The 20921-nt window shown below is 39.6% G+C and overlaps 1 protein-coding gene across 2 annotated transcripts in view; it reads left to right on the top strand.

The window, feature by feature from the left end:
- Positions 1-20921, top strand: part of PARD3B (par-3 family cell polarity regulator beta) — a 390768-nt gene that overhangs the window by 290392 nt on the left and 79455 nt on the right. For both annotated transcript variants that reach the window (XM_059475508.1, XM_059475509.1), the window contains 2 exons: positions 3377-3487; positions 18909-19205. In XM_059475508.1, the coding sequence (XP_059331491.1) occupies positions 3377-3487; positions 18909-19205 (408 nt within the window). The remainder of the gene's footprint in view (positions 1-3376; positions 3488-18908; positions 19206-20921) is intronic.

Genomic DNA, 20921 nt, shown 5'->3' with positions numbered 1-20921 from the left:
GAACACCTCAGTGAACAGACCATAACTTTTAGGACAGGGTGTATAAATTCAGGCAGAGATAATACTGGGTTCTTTGTGGTTTAATGCTGTCTGTGTATATTTCTTTTCTTAATGCTGTTAAATTTTGTGGTGCTTTTATTTTCTAATATTTGTGGAAGATTTTTGTTGAGCTGAAAAACATAATAAGAGAACAGAATGAAAAATAGTAATAATAAGAGAATGGATGTTTAGCAATGGGCAGAACAGGCCAAAAAAAAAAGCTACATCTGACTATTTCCCTAGCGTTAAGCTACATGCTGCATACTTAGTGTAACAAGTCAAAATTTTAAGCCCAAACAAATCTATCTGAAGCAAAAAATTGCAAAGAAGTAGTCATAGAATCATATCATGGTTTGGGTGGAAGTGACCTTAAAGATCACCAGTTCCACCTTGCCATGGGCAGGGACACATTCCACTGTCCCAGGTTACTCAAAGCCCCATCCAACCTGGCCTTGAACACCTCCAGCAACTCCAGTTTCCCTGGGCAACCTGTTCCAGTGCTTCACCATGCTCAGTGAGCAATTTCTTCCTAATATCTAATTTAAACCTACCCCTTTTCACTTTAAAGCCATTCCCCTGTGTCCTATCGCTCCTTGTCCTTGGGAAAAGTCCCTGTCCATCTCTTCTGTAGCCCCCTTTAGGTACTGGAAGGTGCAATAAGATCTCTCTTTATTGAACTTTCTCTTCTCCAGGCTGAACAACCCCAGCTCTCTCAGCCTTTCTTGATAGGAGAGGTGCTTCAGCCCTCTGACCATCTTTGTGGCTTCCTCTGGACTCACTCCAGCAGCTCCACACCCTTTTGTATGTTGGAGGCCCCCAGAGCTGGATGCAGCACTCAGGATGGGGTCCCATGAGAGTGGGGTGTAAGGGCAAAATCACCTCCCTCAGCCTGCTGGCCACACTGCCTTCAATGCAGCACAACAACAAAAGTTGTTTTCGTCAAGACCAACTCATTATTCCCAGTTTATAATTACACTGAAACTTGCCAAATTTATGGCAGGAGCAATTCTACCAGCAAACAGCACTGTTTTTGTAAGGTTTGTCATGTTGGCAGTTCTTGCAATCAAAATTGTCACTTTATTTTATTTTAAATGTATTTCTCCAGTAAGCAAGAAATAATATCTAGACTTGAAGGGATGTGTGTTAAAGACTTGGGGTTTTTACATTTCTCTTGAGTATGCAACATATCCAACTTCAACTCCCTGCAGCAATACAAAATGCCCAAGAATAATGTTTTCAAAATCAATACATGCTACAGTTGAATATGAAACTCCACAAACCTATAATTGAAACTGTGAGAGAAAAGCAGGCAGCCTGAATATAAACAAAGTACCAGAGCTGGAGTATGACCAAGATGCAAGTGTTAATATGGCCTCCTGAGAAAACTGCAGTGTGATCTTCCCAGCATGACCAAGTGTCAGAAAGCAGGGGTGTTTCAGGAGCAGCCTGCTGGTGCTCATACCCAGGTGATTTCTTGTTTGGCTGCCCAGCATCTCTGTAGAGAGTAATATATGCAGAGTTTCATTTGGCTTTTCTTTTTCACCTGGGTCATTTCATACCTGTTCACCCACCTTACTTTGTTTCTCCTCACTCTATGTACAACCTCTGTCTCTCTTGTGTTTCCTGACTGTTGCCTTCACTGCCACCACCACATTCTCATGGGGTGTGTGACTCCAGTCTCTTGGAACTGCTGGAACTCAGAAAGAAGCAGTGAAATCAGTCTGCTGCTGTACACTCAGGAAAAGCGTGGAAAGTATATTCTGTATTTCTGGAAGTGCTGAAATGAGTAGGGACCATGAAAAAAGACCTGAAGATTGTTTGTAGACAAGGTGTGTGTTTTGAGCAAAGGATCCCTCAAAGAATGCAAGACACCATCTATCTCTACAGCAGCACATAGGAAAAAAGAGAAAACCATGGAGGCTCTCTGCTCCCCAGCACAGTCCATGACAGAGGCACTATAAAGCATCTCATGTTACTACCTGTAGTATTTGCCCTTATGATTAGTGCCACATGCTATGTGTCTGTCTCTCACATCCATCATTCCCTTTCTAACCAAGTTCTTATTGTCTGGAAAACTTGCTGCAGAGTTCCCAGTCACTTCATTTGACTACAAGCTCAGAATTATTAATTAAATTCACAAAAAATTTGGATCATTATCTTATGAGCCTGACTATTTGCAAAATTTCTGCTTTTGCCTGTGGAGAAGCATAAAGTCAATGATTTACAGCTTAAGTATAGTCACAGTAGTTCAGCTGTTCCACTTGAGGCAGTTTGGGCTGGCATGAAAAATAAAAAGGGTATAAGAAAGATCACGGGGGCAATGCTGCAGACTTTCACAGAAGAGTTGGAGATTTTGAGTCAGAGTAATTAGTTTGTGATATTTATAAATATTGTATATTTAATCAAGAAGTAATTAATTTTCTTTACATTGTTGTCATGCATATGAGGACACATTAATTTGCAGTGGAAGATATAGATGGGTCATTTACTTGTGAAACTGAGAATTTTAAATTTGTGCAGAGGAGGGGAGGTTTTTAAACTTTTTGTTTGGTCCATAATTCATGAGCATATTTGACCCCAGTATTCTGTCTAACTCCACCAGAAATTAAATGCAGCTCCCCAGTTCAGCCACCTTTTGTAGGCTGGGTAAAGCAGACTTGTTATGCATATTTGTACAGTGTATAAAACAACAGTGCAAGCCCCAAACCCACTGGGGCCTCTGGAGGACTTTCACAGCATAAATATTACATGATGATATATTACTAGGCAGAAAGAAAACTCCAGAAGTTTAAAAAAGAGCTCTTATGAACTGTCTAGATTTGTACTCTTAGAACAAAGCAAGATTTTATTCTTTCTGATTGCATCCTCATTTAAACAAAGAACAAATGCTAAAATTGGGGCGTCATGAATGAGAGACAGTAGTTACTGGTAAGAGCAAAATGGTGGCCCAGTCTGGGTGCTGACACCACAGCCACTGCAGATGACTTTCAGAGAGCTGTCATGTGGCAAGAGGAGCCTTCAGCCACTTTAAAATGTGCCATGTAATATTTCAGCTCTGCAATGCCCTGCACTTCAGGTTTGACAGGGCTTTTCAACTAAGTTTCAAGCAATAGCTTCCAAAAGTACAGGGTCCAAATCAATTTGTAACTAGTCCTTCCTCTTATATATGGCCCAGGTAATACTGATACCATATCTTCCAATGTGGGAAATTTAACAGTCACTAAGATAAAAACTCAGTGTTTTGATTGCCTAAAATTTCTGTGGTTTATGATAGATAAGTACTGTTTTTTCTTCTGTAATTATTTCCTCATGACTCCTTCTTTGATATCTTTAACAGATTTGGAAAGAAGAAAGAAGATAAAAGTGGCAAGGCAGATCAGAAGGGGATTCCAAAGCAAGGCATGCTTAAAGAGGAGGAGCTGGAGAAAATGAAAGATGAGCGTGAAAGGTGAGTAAATGGCAGGAGCATCTTTGTTCATCAGGTGAGAAACCTCAGAGCAAGGGGTTTCCTGAAGGAGCAGCCAGCCTGTCCCAGACAATGCCCACTGCAGTCAGGTCCAGGCAAACCAGAGCATTGGGCTGCTCCTGGCCGAGTCAGAGCTGCTGTGTGACAGGAGCTTGTTGTTCTGCAGTTTCTGTGAACTTCACTGTTGCATTCAAATCCCAGCTTCTGCTTTAGCTGGTGAAAATCAGTTCCTTCAAATCCTGTTTCACCTCTGCCCATTCCCAAGGCCAGCTGACTTAGTAATTTTCTCCTTAGCTTCTCTACAGCAAGAACCTCCTCCCTTCTCTCCTGACAGTTTCTGCCATTGTTTTCTAGCACTTCAGACCTCTTTGGCTTCAGCTGGCTGTGCCATCAGATAGTAGTTTTTGTACTTTGGTGTGTTCTTTTCTGCACAGTGTTTGTTGATAAGCCTCGTGTTGCAGAAATACATATGCAACAAATGTTGAATATGCTGAGGAAACACCTGGAAGAAAGCAGGTTCAGATGGTTCAAATCAGTCTGCAGAGGCAGGAGTCTGCCAGCAGTGGGGTGGCAGGCAAGAGGGGCAAGGCAAGAATCTGGGTGAGTGCCTGCTAGGTGGTGTTGTATTTCTGAGGTAAGACCCGGGAGTCTGTCCTGTTCATAAAATACAGTTTTCTATGCCTGGTCTTAGTGAATTCCTTATCTTTCCAGATTAAGAGATTTTACAGTTTTCTGCTTTTCCCCATGTCTACTCTTCAGGAACCGAAAACAGTTTGTCAGTGTCAGCAAGGTTCAGAAATCTCCTCTTTCCCTTTCTCCAACACATCCAGAAGTACCACATATGCTGAAAAAGGTCTTTGTTTCCCTCTGATGGCTGCTGTCAGAAAAGTTGAAGAGCCCATAGTTTCTGGCTCCCAAGAAGTATCTGCAGATGTTGTAAAACTTTAAAAGTTGTAGTAATACATTGTCAATGCAAGTAGAAAACTTGTCAGAGGTCTCTCTCCTTTACTGAAATGTCCTGCTCCTGGGAGAGAATGGAAGCAGACATGGTTCCTTTTGTGCAGTGTTTTCACATGGGTCAGCCTTTGTGGTACTGCGTAGTGCCCAGGGAAAAGACACCCTGCTTTCATTTGAGTCATGCAGTGCATGGTCAGCCCTATAAGTGGTAACTAATGGATTTGATTGGGGAAGAAAGTCAGTCCAAACCCTTGAAGTCTGCTGCTAATTTTTACTACTTTAAAAGCTAGCAAGGTATCTAGTTACTACAGCACTGCTACTGGATATGCTTAGCCAGTGCTTAAGTATTTAGTTCATCTAAGTTGTGTCAGGAGAAACTTTGTACCATTTGTTTTAAAATTTCTGTGCCGTGTCCTTGATTTTTGCCAGATTGATGAGTGCCTTTATATTAAACTGCTGACTCCCAATTTGGATACTGGCAATTTGAGAGGTATGTGTCCTTCATTTTAAAGAAGCCAGTGTCTTTTATTAGGATCCTGGCAAGCTAAGAAGCATGTATCCCATCTGTTAAAGGGCCAGTGTCATTTACTAAAATGTTGGCAGGCTGGAAGGAATGAACCCTTCTGTCTAGAGGTCTAACATTCCAATTGGACACAAGATAATTGTTCTTTATATTTCTTTAGAGTTGTGTGCTTTTTTTTAATTACAGTCACCGATTGACAGTAACTTGGTACGGCTGCATTAGAAACTGGCAGCTCAATGTCTTCATCATCCTGGTTTCTCTAGTAATGATTTCAGTTTTGACCTGGAAGAGTTTGTGACTGAAATGGAGAACAGCAGGTGTATTGAGAAGTGGATGAACCAAGATGATATTTTTAACTCACTTATTTGATTCTTCTTCTGTAAAGCACAAGAATAGGAATATCACAGTTTTGTATCAGGTAGTATATCTTATATCTCTGAGGGATTCAAATTAAAAAATTTTTAAAAGCCCAGAAAAATAGCAAAGAAATTTGCCCTATGTTATCCTCAAAGGTATGCAACGTGTGCCATAAAAACAACCAATTTGCTTCAACTTTCTAAATGAAGTAAGAGCATGGCTGTGTGTTTGTCCACATTAGACTGCCTACAGGCTTACTATTGAACCTTTCTTGAGCTGGTCATAAAATAGAAGAGGCTCTATTTTAGTTAGAGAAAAATTATATAAAGAAGCTACTTCTCCTATATGGGTAAAAACTGTTTGGGAAATTGATTAAAATCACTAAGGAAGCATTACCTGACTTGAATGTAGATCAGTCTTTTTGCTTAGTTGTTGACTGTTCACCTAAAGATGATGCTCAATAAGACAGTAAAGACAAGTTTTATAGCTTCGTCCCAAGATTTAGTAATTCTATAATGTAATTCAAGTCCAAGATTTTAATGCACATATTGGCAAAGAAAACCTTGTGGCACATTCACACCATAGATCATCTGCTTCTATGACTTCACTAACTGCAATCCTGCATATTTGGTCTCATATTTATAAAACTGAAGCTTAGTAGAACACATTCATATTTTCAGATATGTTCTTGTTGGTTGAGATGAGCGTATGTTAAAATTATGGGGGATGTAATAGTAGAAAATATTAGAGAAATTCAGCAAGTTTTGTCCTCTGATACCTGTGATCAAATCCTATATTTATTATCTTGAACAAGCTAAAATTGCTTTTCTAACATTTAGCCTTTCTAGAATAGCAAAATGCACATCTAATTTTACTTTTCCAAGATTAGCTATATAACTAATTCTTGTTCAGATCCTCAATTCAATTATTACAATCCTAAAGTCAGATACTTTGTTTAAACAGTTTTCTTAAATGCTGACTGCCTACCATACTAAAAGATACTATGATTTGTCATCTGACTGTTATTTTTTTTTCAGAGGCCATGTTGTCCATTTTGGACACTAGTGGAAGAGGTTAGAGTAGTTGCTTCTTGGGCTGGGTGTGACAGGATTAATGATCAAGTGCTTTTCAGCATCTTAGCAGCTGTGGAACTCGCTTGGTTTTGGATGTTGGTTTTGCATGCAATATATGCTTGGCAGCTCTCCAAAAAACAGAATACTGTTCCAAGATCTCAGCTGAGAAATATTTTTTGGTAGGAAGTGCATTTTCAGTTTACAGGACTAGGCTGTGTCTCATAGTTTTGCAGTTTTTTGGTTGGTATGGGATAGGCACAACAATATTTCACAAAATCCCAGGGATAGGCTTGCTGTACAGACTACAGCCTTCTTCCAGAAATTTTGACAAGCTTTAGACATGCAAAACTGTCAGATGTGTTCAGTGCACAGTGCTGTGCAGTACAAGCTCAGTGACTGGTTCTGATGGGAGACATCAGCTCTTGTGAAGTTGTGCTGCATGAGTGTAAGCCCATCATGCCTGGAACAGGTTGGATTTCCTGCTTGCACAGAGAAGGAATTGAACAGTGCATGTGCAACGAGTCTGGCACATCCAGAATGTGTTAGAGCTAGTGGGCGTATGCAGACAGAGTATTCAGTGCTCACTCTGTAATGCAGAGGATTCCCAAAAGGAGAGGATTTGCTTGCACTTTGGTCCTCAGCATAAATTTGCCTGGCAACTCTTTTTATGGGCTGCCAAGTTTCAGATTTGAACCTCAGAAAGTGAAAATAAATTTACTATTTTGCTAGCCTAGTAATTTCTATTGCACATTGTCCCAGTCTCAATTTTCAGAACAATTCTCAGTGCTGCCATGTAGCTGCAGTTCTCTGAAGCAGCCCCACATCCTGCACTGAAATGCTGATATCTTTTTTTTTTTTTTTTTTTTAACTGCTTTTATTCCCTAGCAATCCCCAGCAAGATGAAGGTCTCATTGTGTTCATTACTGTTAGGGAAGCTTGGGCCTGACTCCAAGCACTTACAGTTGAGGTGGAAGAGAGAAAATCTGACAGGAAAAAAGTGTCCTCTGGGTGGGAATGTGACATGCAGGCAGTGCAACTGCTTGTCCAGGTTCCTGAAAAGTCCCTGTCAAGCTAAGAATTGATTCCAGATCTCAGCCTCAGGCTTCCTTTCTTTTCAAAGCCAATACTTTATTATACAACTACTACTTCTGCAAGCTTCAAGTAGTGAACAGGAACTTTGGATGTTAGGCATTCCTTCTTTAGTAATAGCCTTATCTGTGTCAAATTGAATATGAATTCAGCACCTCCTTTAAATTATTTTCTTCTCCCCCTACCTCCTTTAGTTTTCATTATGCCAAGGTGATGCAATGTCAGGGAATTTTGAGTGGGGAAAAGACAGGAGCCTCATGATAGTTCAGGAGTATTGACTTAACTGGGGGTACAGTTCTTTGAGGTGATGGTTTGTCCTTCCTGACACAAGTCACATGCTTCATTGGACTGAGGCCTTATTTTAAATAAACTCATTGTTTTGTTCATGCTTCAAAGAGTTTGGCTGTAATAAAGCATGTGCTCCAAAGGTTGAGAATCTGCCCATAAAAGGAAGAAACAAATGCTATATCTGCGGGTTATTTTGATCAAGCTGACTCAAATCTGTATTTTTAGTGTGTTCAGTGTAAATTACTCAGAATTTATCATTTTAACGATAGGATGTTTGCTACATTTTTAAATACTGGAAGAGGCCTTGTCTTTTCCTTCCCTCAAAAAAGATTTCATCCCTTCCTCCATTTCTTTCCCACTCATTTATGGTTCTTTTCATTTTCTAACATTTGAAAGTCATTGTAAAATGAACTGGATAAATATATTACATGCATGAGTTTTACACATCATAATTTGTTTGCCTTTTAAATACAAATAAAGTGACTATCAATTGAAAGAAAAATATTTTTTCCTGTTTCTTTAGTATTATTTTACTGTGATTTTCCTACTGAGACCTAAATTTCTCTTCCAACAGAATTGAACGCTTACTTGACATTAGAATAAAATTTACAAAATGAAGCACCTTGTTGAAAATTGGAGGATTTTTTAAAGTAGCATGAGAGTTAGTTAATGAGGAGGCACTCCATGTGAAAAATAATCCTCTGCATATTTTTGTTGGAGTAGTTTTGTTAAAACAGTCTTGGTTTTGTAGTCCACATTGGAGTTAATTGAGGAAAATTTTTTAGTAGTATTGAGGTTTGAGTCGAGTGTTAGAGAAGCAGAAGGAGTATTTGGCCCCTGCTTTCTCAGTGTATGAACTGAATGCTTAAGTTATACTGTATCTCAAATAGGGGTAAAACTAAATGGTTTCAGTTTTTATGTTAAAGACTGACTTTCCTTTACTTTTCAGAAACCTTCCAGCAACTGAAGAGCATTTCTCTTGTCTTATCAGCCCTGATGCTTGTTGCCTGTTCCCATAGTTAAAAAATCAATACATATGGTTTTGGTATTTGGCAAACAACAGTTTAATTTTGCAGCTGCAAGATCCCTGCACGAAGGGATACCTCTTACAGAAATAAAAACATTTAGAGTCCACTTAGAGAGGAGAGAGTACTTGGGAGTGAAACTTCATTCCCTTTCTGTCAGCATTTGTTTTATTATATTTAATTACAAACAGTTTGTACATTACTGGAAACGAAAATTAAAATAGATGGATATATGGCAGTATGGTAGAAAAGCCAAATTGCTTTGAATCAAAAGTTGAAATTCAGACTGTTGCAAAAGTCAAAGTAAGATTTTTTTAAAATGCATACATAGTGCATCTTAGAGCACGTTCATACACATGCACATTGTTGGCGACCCCATGTAGCTTTTGTTCCTGTGCATTCCACCTGCCAAGTCTAAAAGCATTATTATGGCTGTTTAAAGTCCATATTGATCTCTGATAAAATGTTCATAATTGCAATTCTCACCATTAAGCTCTGTGCTAAACCACATGTTTTTGGGACACCTGAGCTTGTGCATCATTATTTATTAAGGGTTAATCCAACATGGTATATCTGTTCATTGAGTATTCCTGACTTTACAGCACAGCTAGGTCCTGTGGTTTAGACAAAATAAAGTGTTGGATGTGATCCCAGTTTTAATACTCCCAATTTATTATAACCATTGAACCCTGATCAGATCACAAATTGGATTGGGTCCCAGTTTTTTAAATGTCCCAATTTATTGCTGGCTTGCAACCCTGATAAGAATACATATTTGATTAAGGCTTCAGTTTTCAAAAATTCCAGTTAATTACTTTTAGATTCTTATTAGATCATAGCCATATAGTATGCTATGTTGAAGTTATGAAAAAATTACTGGATGCTGTTGCACAGGTCAAGGTCATAGTTTCATTTTGTGCTGACAGTATGAAGTTATCAGATTTCTGTTTATTACTGTGGCAGCACTTGCACTGGACAGGAGGACAGATTAATCCCAACCCATTGATTCTGAATGATTCTCATTTTAGATCTGCTGCTGCTCTGCATACCAGAACATGTAATAAAAACCTACCATGGAACACTGGGAGATTGATGTTTGGTTCTGAGTAGCCGAGGTGAATGGGTCTCACCTACTTCCACAGGTTTTGTTGCAACATTTAGAGCCAGACAGCAATTTCAGAGCTGTTTCATGTGGCTTTTTTACTGCTGGAGGACATTTTTAAGACAGCCCTAGGTCTACAGTTGGTCCCAGATTGTGCAGGTTAAGAACTGATGATAACAGAGTGGAACAAAGGAATTGGCCTTCTTCTTTAACTGTGACAGCGTGATTCCAGGCATTGCACACTGATGGAAATAGCACTTCCTGGTGTCATAGCTGTGCTCTCAGAATCTAAGCATGGAAGTCTCATCCAAGCCATTAAGCATCCTTGTTTTGCTCGTCATTGAGACACTGGTGTCATCTGGAGACACGTTTTCACAAGGTGTGCCACCTGTCCACCTAAGAGGTCAGAGCAGCTCAGGGGCAATGGCTTAAATGGGCCAATGCATGGCTCTCTTCTGTATATATCAGAGTTTTATTACTTGATGGTTGTTTTGGTTCTGTAAACCTGAAATGCTCGAGAAACTTACAGACCAAACTAATGAAGTGAAACAGGCCCAGGTACTGGCCAACCAGGCTAAATGAGTGTTTTCTAGGAGATGGACTGTCCTGGCCTAGGGATTTCTTTGATGCAGTACTGAATGTAGGTCAGCTTTTTCCCACTCTGGAATCAATAAGAATTACTTGGAAGCAGCATTTCATTCCTTGCCCTTCCATTTGTGATTTACGACAGTCTATCATAAATCGTTGGCATGCACTTTGAAGTAGTGCCACAGCACAGAATTCCTGTTCTCAGACTCCCTTAGCTACTACAGCATAAAAATGAGAATGTAACTCGTGGGTATAGACTGGCAGGAAATCTGTTTGCATGTGTAAATCTCCATAGTGATCTTAAACCAAGATACCTGAAAGCCTTAAAGCTTTGACTGCTCAGGCAAAGCTGAGTTTTGCTTTCAAATCAAGGAATGTTAATTAGAAGCAACCTGTGAATCCCAGACTAACAGATGGAGGCTGTTCCTGTTCTTGTACTGAGAAATTCTGTTCAATGCGTTCTAGGTTCAGTGTCATGTGTAGTGTAAAGAAATGTGCATGGAGTATCATATCACATGGAGCTAGGCTTGTTCCTTCCACTGCTAGGATTTCATTCACATGAAGGCATAATGTTCATGCAGTTGCAGAGATGGTTGTGTGAACTCATGAGGTGTCACTAGGAAGTGGAGCTGCAAGTACCTGCTCAGGAGATGTCCCAGGAATACTCCCTTACTGACAGAGGTGGCCCTGGGGACTCAGCAGGTGCCAGTTTTCCTGGGTCTGTCCTGAGTTGTGTTACAGGATGTGGATGTGAATGTTGGGTTTTCACGAGGTGTTAGATCAATGTTGTGCCTTCCCATGGTCAAGACAATGTCTCTGGTATTTTTCTTAAGACAGTGTTACCAATCCTCTGTAGTTTTGATTGATACCTGCTACAGCAATTGCTGGAGCCAAGACAGTCACTGGCAGCAATTCAGTTCATAGGTGGATGTCTCTGTCTCCCCACAGCTTTTCTGCAGGTGTACTGTGGTTGCTTTATACTTGTTCTCTGTTTATCTGATGAACTTCTCTGAAACAGTTTGATGTGTCAGTTGGAGAGGTTGGAGGGATGATTATGTGGCTTTGACTGCAATTGGTATTATGTACCTTCCTGACATTAAGTTCTCAGTATCCAAAGCATATGCAAAATTAAGTCTTCTTTTCCAAGAGTATTGTTATTTTAATTCTCTTTTCCTGACTGTTTGTTCCAGAGTGAGTTAATGTTCACAAAAGGGACTCAGGTATGATATGCACAGCACCTTACATATCTTCTTAACACCAAAGTGCAAATGACAGCAGCCCGAGACTTCCTTTAAATCACCACTGGGAGCTGGGCCTTGCAACTGCAGCTAAGGGGTGCAAAGTCTCTGCAGATTCAAGGCCATTTTGCAGGGAGGAGCTCTTAAAGGTGTCACAACATCTCAGGTGAAAGATGTCAAAGTAATTCTGACAAACCTGGAATGTTTCCACTCTTTAATTGCCATTGTCACAAAACAAGGAACATCCTATTTGCAGGAGACTGAGAAACCTGATCTGTGCAGTCAGCCTTGTTTTCAGCAGGAGATTGAGCAGGATAACCTTCAGAGGGTTCCTTATAATCTAAATTTTACTGATATTGTCACTTCAAGATGATAACTCCAGGGTAGTTGTGAGTAAAGAAAATTATATAATGCAGTAAACTATAGACTATAAAATACTTGGTTTATCTGATAGTTTGCTTTCTTAATCTGCTGCATTTCATACCCACTGTACAACTAATGTGGACAGGCAGAAAAGCTTTCTCTGATTTAACAGCAAGGGTAAAAATCATGTTCTCATTGAAGTTCATAGGACAGGAGAAAACACTGACCTCATTAGAGCCAGGATTTTCTTTAGAGGGCAGGATCCTGTGTAAGCTGGTAATCACTCCTTGTCACCTCTGAAATAAATGGAAGAACATTAAGACCTCAGTCTTGTCTATCCAAAGCTCCCATTCCTCATTTTGTGGTAGGAAAGGGCTATGTTTCATCTTCGGTTTCTCATAATCTTAAATTTTAAGATTGGCATTGCTCTATCTCCTCCTTAGGTTTTTCTGTTCTCCCTTTCTTTTCTTACAACACTCCAAAGGCAGCTTCTTTGGTCAGTTCAGTATTTTACAGGCACAGGATAGTTTTCTGGAACAGGCAACATTTTATGGATTGGTGGGTTTTTGTCTTTGGGGCATTTAATGATGCTACAAGAGCTGTATCTTGTTACCCTGAGTCTCTAACTCCCTTGAATTTGTGGCTTGTCTTTCTTTATTTCTGAGACTGTTTCTATTCTTATTTACAATTACAGATACTAATTATGGGGGAGATGTTCAAATCCAGCACAATAGAATGAGCTGGAATGAAGAAAGATTTGCATAGCTTATAGGGAGGATGTTTCTGACAAATATGGCTCCAGTAGAATACCCTGAAAGATAATATTAAATTAAATATTGTTTGATTCTTTGTGAGTCCATATCAGATGTCCTCAATTTGCTGGCAAGAGGTGTTTTTTTTAATTTTTTTTTTAACTATGAGGGTCACCTGCCTCTTGAGTTTTGTTAGGTGATGTTGTTTGAAAAAATAAAAATGAGTGTTCTCCTGATAAAAGAGGCAGGTTTGAATAGAATTGTTAATGTCATTATAGGCCTGTCTGTAAAACAATTATGAAATTTTAAAAAATTAAAAGCACTGTACTGAAATTATCTTCTCTGATACTCAACTGAAATATACCCATTCCCATCAGTGATTATGGCTTATGAATGTCTGAAGAAAAGATGTATTCATTTCACCATTATGTAAATGAATGAAAAAACAATATTTTAGTTACCAAAATATATTTTGCTAGCAGCTAAAAAGGAATTAAAACATTAAACCCAGTGGAAATCTAAGTGACCTCCTGCAGAAATAGGCTGCGTGCCCCTAGACAACCCGTTACTCAATATATGTATGAATTAGGTAAATGAGACAAAAGCAGATACTAAATCAGATGTAAATTGAGTAATCATTAGAGTATGTAGATCTCAGAGAGAGTCACATGAGTGGAGAAAAAAGCTATAAAGTAGTTTTTATTCTGCTGTTCTCAAGGAACAACTGAGTAGAATGTTTAGCATCTCAGTCATCTCAGAGTACTTTAAAGATTAGGTCCTCTTAAGTTTAGGTATACTTTAAAGTGGTGGTATGCACACTCAATTCGCTACTTTTATTCTGCTCCTCTTATTGCAAATGGAATAGAAATTATCCTAAAGACCTGTGGCCCGTTTTCTGTTACATGTTTTGTCTCTGCTTTTATTCTTTGTTCTCCCCCAGGGACATCTTTCATTGACTTCAACAGAATCTTGCTCATTCATGCTGCTCATGCTTCCACAAAGACTGGTTCTTTTACACCACCATATCAGCAATTTTGCTATGTTCGTCTGAAGTATAAATGAAGTCCCTTTGTTTATACATTATTTTGGTTAGCAAATACTTTTTGGGTCCTGTGTTTGACTACTTAGATATGCACCTTAGTGCTCAAAACATGTCATTCTTTGTGCTCTGCTCAGTACTAAATACATGGTCAGTGCATGGTAAATTAGAAAAAAAAAGTTACATCGCTTCTACTCTTTCACTGGAAAGTCAGAAGAAACAGGGTTTTCTCAGAGCTCATGGGGAGTGCCATGGAGGAGGAGTTCAAACACCTCCGAAAATGTGCCTTTTGTTGTGGGCTTGTTTTGGTTATCCCTACATTCAGCTGTTGTGATGTGAAATGCAGCCTTGCAGGTCTCCAAGTAAGAGAGGCCATGGTCCCTCCTGGGCCAAGCTTGCCCGTGCAGGTTTTTCACTCTGGTCAGACCTGGTGGCTGTCAGTGCCACTGAGTTGCTTCGGGTGTCTCCTGTTGGGGAGCGGGCACCCTGTGTCCAGCCTGGTAGACAGGAGAGTCTGAGTCTCGAGCTGATGCACAGGGACCCTCATTAGCCCCTGCCTCAGTGTGCAAAGCTCATTTTGAGCTGGGGCTGCTGCTGGGCTCCCAGAAGTGCAGGTTGGGCTGCAGCTGGTGTCTTGCAGTTTATTTCCCAGTGAAGGCCATCTTTGGCTCCACAGCTTTTAATGACCCTGGCCCTCTTTGGGCTGCTGAATTAGTAACATTAAGTCCTGTATTTTAATTTTCACAGAGTCTTAGAAGCTTCAGCATTTTCTTGTTGCCCACTCACAACCCACCCACCCAGCTTACAACTGCTGGGCCAAGAGATGAGACGTATCTCTTACAGCTTTTCATAGCCCCCACATTCCATTCCCAAAAGCATTTCTGGGTCTTCTCCAAAAGTCACTTCTGCTCAGCTCTTCTGAAGTTTTCTTGAGGTAGTTCACATCCCTTGCTGCAGCTGCTTCACTGTGTATTCTACAGTCTTTTAATCCAGCTTTTGCCTGTCAGTGTCTCTGTCACCGATGTCAGGCTAAAGCACTTTACATTGTGTTTGTCACAGGCGGTGAATACATATGTGGTCATTGACAGTAGCTCAGCAGAAACACAATAACTTGTTAAGCCACAGTAACTCAATCCTGTGTCTGAGCTGCAGCTGGAAGGAGCTGTTTAGGCTGTTAACCCTTTCCTGGCTGCTGCACTCTAGTTGTGTGCATCTTTTCATGTGTTGCTAGATGAGAACTGACCATGTATGATTTGAGCAGCTATGTCAGATGGGAAGAGTATCTGAAGGATAAATGAGAGCATTCCTTGATTTATAGCTTTGGGGGTGTGCTACTGAACAGCACATGAGATATACAGAAGTTTTCAGAATACAGTGTCCTACTTCCAGAAGTACAGTATATATAGGGATTCTGTCTTCATTTCACTTCTACAAATACAACATGTTTTCAGAAAGTTGTCTGGAGTTCTATTAAGGTTATATATGTTTTTATCAAACTGTATATTTTCTGAAATTATTTCACCTAGAATCAACTAGGTTGGAAAAGACCTTTGAGATCGAGTCCAACCTATTTGTTGTGGGGAATGACTAGAGTAGGATACATGTTTGAATGCTATTGAGAAAAAGATGGGTTGCAAGAAAAAAAAGAAAGGGCATTTCCTGATATGGCACTGCTGTTGCCTGTCCTGGCTGCTTCTGTGCCAAGGCTCTGTTTTTACAGAAACATAGCTAAGGGGAGTTGGTGCCATTGTGCAGGGATTTAACTGCAGAGCACAGTGTGCAGGTGGTCATGAGATACAAAAGGAAATATGTTAATTTCCCTTTATTCTGTATGACTTTTTCTTTTCCCTTTCTCTCATCAGGAAGTTTGTAGAAACTTTAGTGCGTCACTGAATTGTTGAGATGGTGATCTGCACCTCTCCTCAGCTCTTGTTTTACTGCCAGCATCGTAGTGCTGAGGAGCATTTTATCTTTCTTAATAATTTACACCAGTTGTTTAACCAGACCCATCCAGTGCTGCAAGTTGGGGGCTGTCTTGTAGTAACTGTTCAATGAGTTGTTTGGAGTTACAGTTGTGTTAATTTAAAAGTCTTGGATTTTTAGGTTGGTAGGTTGATTTGGGGGGCAGGGGTTGGGATAGGGAATAAAGATTTTGCTGTTTCTGATAGGGAGAATTTCAAAGGCAGGCGGAGAAACGGTGAATGACTAGAGGGGGATACAGAGAAATGACCTGCTTAGTAGAGTTGGCAGAGCATTAAAGAAGTTATGGAAGGAACAGCAATTTTTTTTCCCCTCACTAAAGAACTCTTGAGGACCTGCTGGTATGTGCTATGGATAAGATTGCTTTAAAACTGTGAAAACACGATGCCGAAATACAGTGTGGAAATTTAAAACTTCACAAAAATGTGAGAAATTTCACACGTGAAAAACATGTGAGAAGGCATAAAAGGACAGGTAAATACAAAGAAAGAAAAAACAGCAATCTGATAGTTTGTTTCCCTATATTTGAACATTTGGATTGAAATGAAAAAGAGATCACTGAGCAAATTTTATAGATTTGTGCAGAAGAGTAAAAAGAAAACAAGAAATATAATGTAGTTGTAATAGATGTATTGAAAGGATGAAATTCTTGATCATAAAGAATTTCACATAGCTGGGTATTGACTGGTCCATATAATATAGAATGGAAATAATTGTTTTTGAGAAAATTTGACTTATAATACTGGCAGCAATTGAAGATTGTGCTCAGAAGGAGAAGCTGAAGAAGCTAGGCTTATTCATGGGAACAAAAGAAAATTGTGGTGACCTAATTCCAGCTTTTGTTGTGCAGAATATACCAGTATTGATAGCAGGACAAATTACTCTTTCTATCAGACATGAAAGCAAGATTAGCGTGATGCTGCTGGCTGCACTACTCTTGCTTTCAAAGCAGTCTCAAATACCTGGGGGACCAGTGATGTACTGGTCCAGGGAACATGAAGGCTCATCATTTTCTGAGAAATTGCTGTGACTCATCTCGGGTCTGTGCTGTGCCTTCTGAACTGACATGTGATACAACCATTCCTTGAAATGTAGTGTGCTCCCATTTTTCTGCCTGTATACTGTGTGTATGTGTACCCATGTGTGCCATAGGACTTGTATCTCATTCCTTATATTCCTGCACTGAATTCTGTGTTTAGGGGGTTTTGGTCTCTAATTGAGGATGAAACACTCCACAGTTTCCCGGGTTAAACAAAATGAGTGACCTCAGCTGCACTGCTAAGTCTCGCCCTCGAGGCCTTTCATCATCTTGGTTTCCCTCCTCTGGACACACTCCAACATTTTGATGTCCTTTTTATGTTGAGGCACCCAAAGCTCAACCAAAGCACATGCTACCCAAGGTGGGGCACACAGGATTTGAGTATCAGAGAGGAGAAAGCTCATCTGCTTCACTGAGGGAAGGCAGAATGAATAGGAGGCACCCATACCCTTGACAATTGTATCATCTGTGAAAACTCCTCCTGCTCTAAAGTATGATTACGTTTTAAGTGTTGAAAACCAGCATCACCCAGCACAATTAATGGAGATGTGAAACAGGAAAGTATGAGTGGTACACATTGATGTACTCAAGTACTTGTCTAGAAAGGCATGTTGTTCTTGTTAGAATTATTTGTGAACCTTTTTATCTACACATTATTTCCAAAGTATTAGCATTTGTTTTATGATACAAATCTAGTGAAACAAAATAACTAGTATGAATCCCATTCTGCACTTAGTAGTTCCTGTCTGTCAGATGGAAGCTCCCAGTGTGCTCGTCATTTTTCTAGGGAACATTTTTCTCCATGCCTTTTAAAGACTTTCTCCTGAACACCTTCAATTTTCAATATGCAGGGTTCTGAGGCCATTAAGCCTTACTTGGTTAACCAAGTCTGCCAGACCCTTTTCACTTTTACTGCTGTGGTACAAATTATTCTGTTCTTTCTACACTGCTGTTGCACTTCCAGTTACAGTCAAAAGCAAATGTTGACTTCTGTCAGGCATTGCATCTCTGTATCTTTCTTCTGTTCCTTGTTTCTTCTTCCATGCTCCACTATTTTCTGTAAATCCTATTTATTACATACTGTGGTCAGCATTCTGCCAGATCCATCTCACTGCACTTAATTACACTCTGTTGAAGAATAGCTGAGCAGTTAACAGAAGAGCTCGCAGTCTTGCTGTACATTTTTTTTTCTCCAGCAGGAATATTGAATCATTGAATATCATCTTAACTTGAAATTTACCTGAATATGTTTTACTATTCCAAAGAGATTACACAATGGCCCTGATTAGCAGCAGCATTTTGTAATACCATTTAAGGCTTTATCACAGTGGAATACTGCCAGTAACAGTTTTTAATTCACTTATATGTACCAATTCATTTCTGTCAAATTTCTGTTAATTTCTTTGCTGTTTTATTTTGTCCCTATCTGCTATATAAGGCGTGATTTTCACATTTATTTACCCAAAATACATTTTTTTAAAAATTAAATCTTCAGCAGATTAATTGAGGTACTTTGATTTGAGACAAATGTGCCATCTCTCCATTTATGTTCACATATAATCTACTTTTCACAAGTTAATCTATTTAGGAGAACCGTGGTGGGTCAAGTAACCAGGGTTCAGTAACAATTTTGCTGGCTAATTTAGATAAAAAGTTCCAGGATTTGGTTAGGTCTGTGCAGCTGCAATGTGGAAGGTAGGTGTAGAATTAAACCTGTATTTGTTCATGCATCCACACTTGTGAAAAGCCTCACTATATTCAGCATTAATTTTTTTTCATCAGAATGGTGACCAAGCTTGGTTACAAAGGTGATTTGCCAGAGATAAAGAACAAAATTCCTGCATGAACCACTCTGTTTTATCTGGCACCAGTTTCACAGTGTACTGAAAGCTCTAAATGGTTGGGTTCAGGGTTGGTGTTTCAGATTTCCATGATGGTTACTGTTGAAGCAGATCCCATTTTACATTTGTTCTTTGCTTTTCATTTTTAGGATTGGTGCAAAGCATCAGGAGTTACGGCAAAAGCAACTGAGGGGCCTGAGTGATTTTTCTGCTGGTCCTGGAGGACCTGACATTGATGATGATGAGGTGGATCCAAACTATGCCAGAGTGAACCACTTCCGAGAGGCTTATCCCCCAGGAGGCATCTACAGACCCTCATCACCTGCAGTAGGAGAAACCTTTGTTTATCTGCGGGATTCTTCCTCAGCACCAATGGAGAGGGAGCACTTGGAAGGATTGTATGCAAAAATAAACAAGCAGCACTACCCACAGACTTCTGGTGACAGGTAATATTGCCACCTGGCATTACAAAAAATGTCATCTGGGTAGGGAGGGAGCCTGGGCCTCGGCAGGGGAGTCAGACATGGGACTGTTCTGATGGCCCAAACCCCTGAATTTACTGGCTAGAAAGCCATGAATTTCCTCTTACCAAAAGCAAGATTTGCTGCTGCAGTAACCCCAGAGCATCTGAGCAAGACAGCAGTCAAACAGAAATCATTAAAGAAAAGTCCATATTTCACAAACAGAATGAATGAACTGACTGCAGTCCAATTCCTGCACTGCTGAAAGAGTGTTTTTTCCTCTTTCAATCGGGAAAAGTTCTTACCCTGCAGCAAAAATAATCTCAGTTTTCAGATCTCTTTCAATCCTGTAGATCATCAAGTGTCTATTAGTAACAGGTTTTGTGTGATAGCATGATATATTGTATATGTTTATGGTTTAGATTTTCCCAGCTGTGTGATATTACACACTTTCAATTAGTTTGGGGAGAGGACTGAGAATCATGGCATTTTTATGCAGACTGTGAAGTGTGGCTCCACAAGACTGATTGCCTTTCACAGCCTTTCCAATAACTAAATGGGAAGGGAAGAACAATTTTTAATCCTTACTGTCAAGCTTCCAGCATTAAAGAAAGCTGGTCAAGTTTTTTTCTGGGTTAAAGGCGAAACCAAAATTCCTTTGAGTTGATAAGTACCCACCATTACAATGATTTTAAAACTGGTTGCTTCTGGAATTTGGGGCTAAAAGAACATGAGACTTCATTTGTGGCATTAGTATATCAGTCTTGGCTTTTTCAAACCAAAGTACAAGTGTGTGGGCAAGTCTGTGTGAAAGGAAGAGGACAGACAGAGGACAGACATGGGGGTCTTCAGTAACTGTACATGCTGTGAGTTCATGTTACAATCTGTAGTGTCTCCCCATAGCCTCAATCCGTGCCATGTAATACCACACTCGTTAATTTTGGAGAAATATGTCAGCACAGATATAGGAGTGTTTCCAGTTTGTGGCATCATAGTACTTTAAAAACATCTACTGAGTCATTGTTATAAATACTTATAAATATAATAAAACACTTCTGACGTAAATCTAAGTTCAGAGCAGGGAATGGGCCATGTATCTCTCTCTTTCTCACCAAAATACAGTATGGTAAAATTCTTTCCAAACATAATGACAGGGGTGGTTTTTTTATTCCATTTCATTAACTCCTCCCCTACTACATAAAAAAGAGGTAGTGATCCCAGCTTTTTACCAGCTAGGGGGCTGCACTTTACTAGAAAAGTCTTGAGGCAGTTGTAACTGAAGTCAAACGAAAGTTGCATGTAGTAAAGGGATCAGAAACTGAGTTTGTGCTGACTCAATAAACCAAGATCTGAGAATTCCCAGTGGAAGATGTCTAAATTCAGGTGTGTATATCCTCCAAATATGAACATATACATGTGTAACTCAGCTAGACTAAGACATTGTTATAAAAGTTGCTTTGTAATTTCAGTTTTAACAGGATTTTATAACTTTACGTTTTAAATATATCATCAGTTTTGAAGTGAGGCCTATAGATTGTCTTTCCTTGCAGAAAAAAGAAATGCCTTCTTCTAGTGCATTGTTTGTATTGTGGTTTTGACTACACTGTATGAACTCTTGACTTGCTATGGGGACAAGATTGAATTCCCAACCAAGTTTGGATTTGGTATTGGGATCCTGGATTTTAATGTGGATTTAGCTGT

This window comes from Ammospiza nelsoni, chromosome 7, assembly GCF_027579445.1.
Source record: "Ammospiza nelsoni isolate bAmmNel1 chromosome 7, bAmmNel1.pri, whole genome shotgun sequence".
Taxonomy (NCBI): Eukaryota; Metazoa; Chordata; class Aves; order Passeriformes; family Passerellidae; genus Ammospiza; species Ammospiza nelsoni.
The sequence above is the reverse complement of the archived record's forward strand: the minus strand, read 5'-3'. Positions and strand labels throughout refer to the sequence as shown.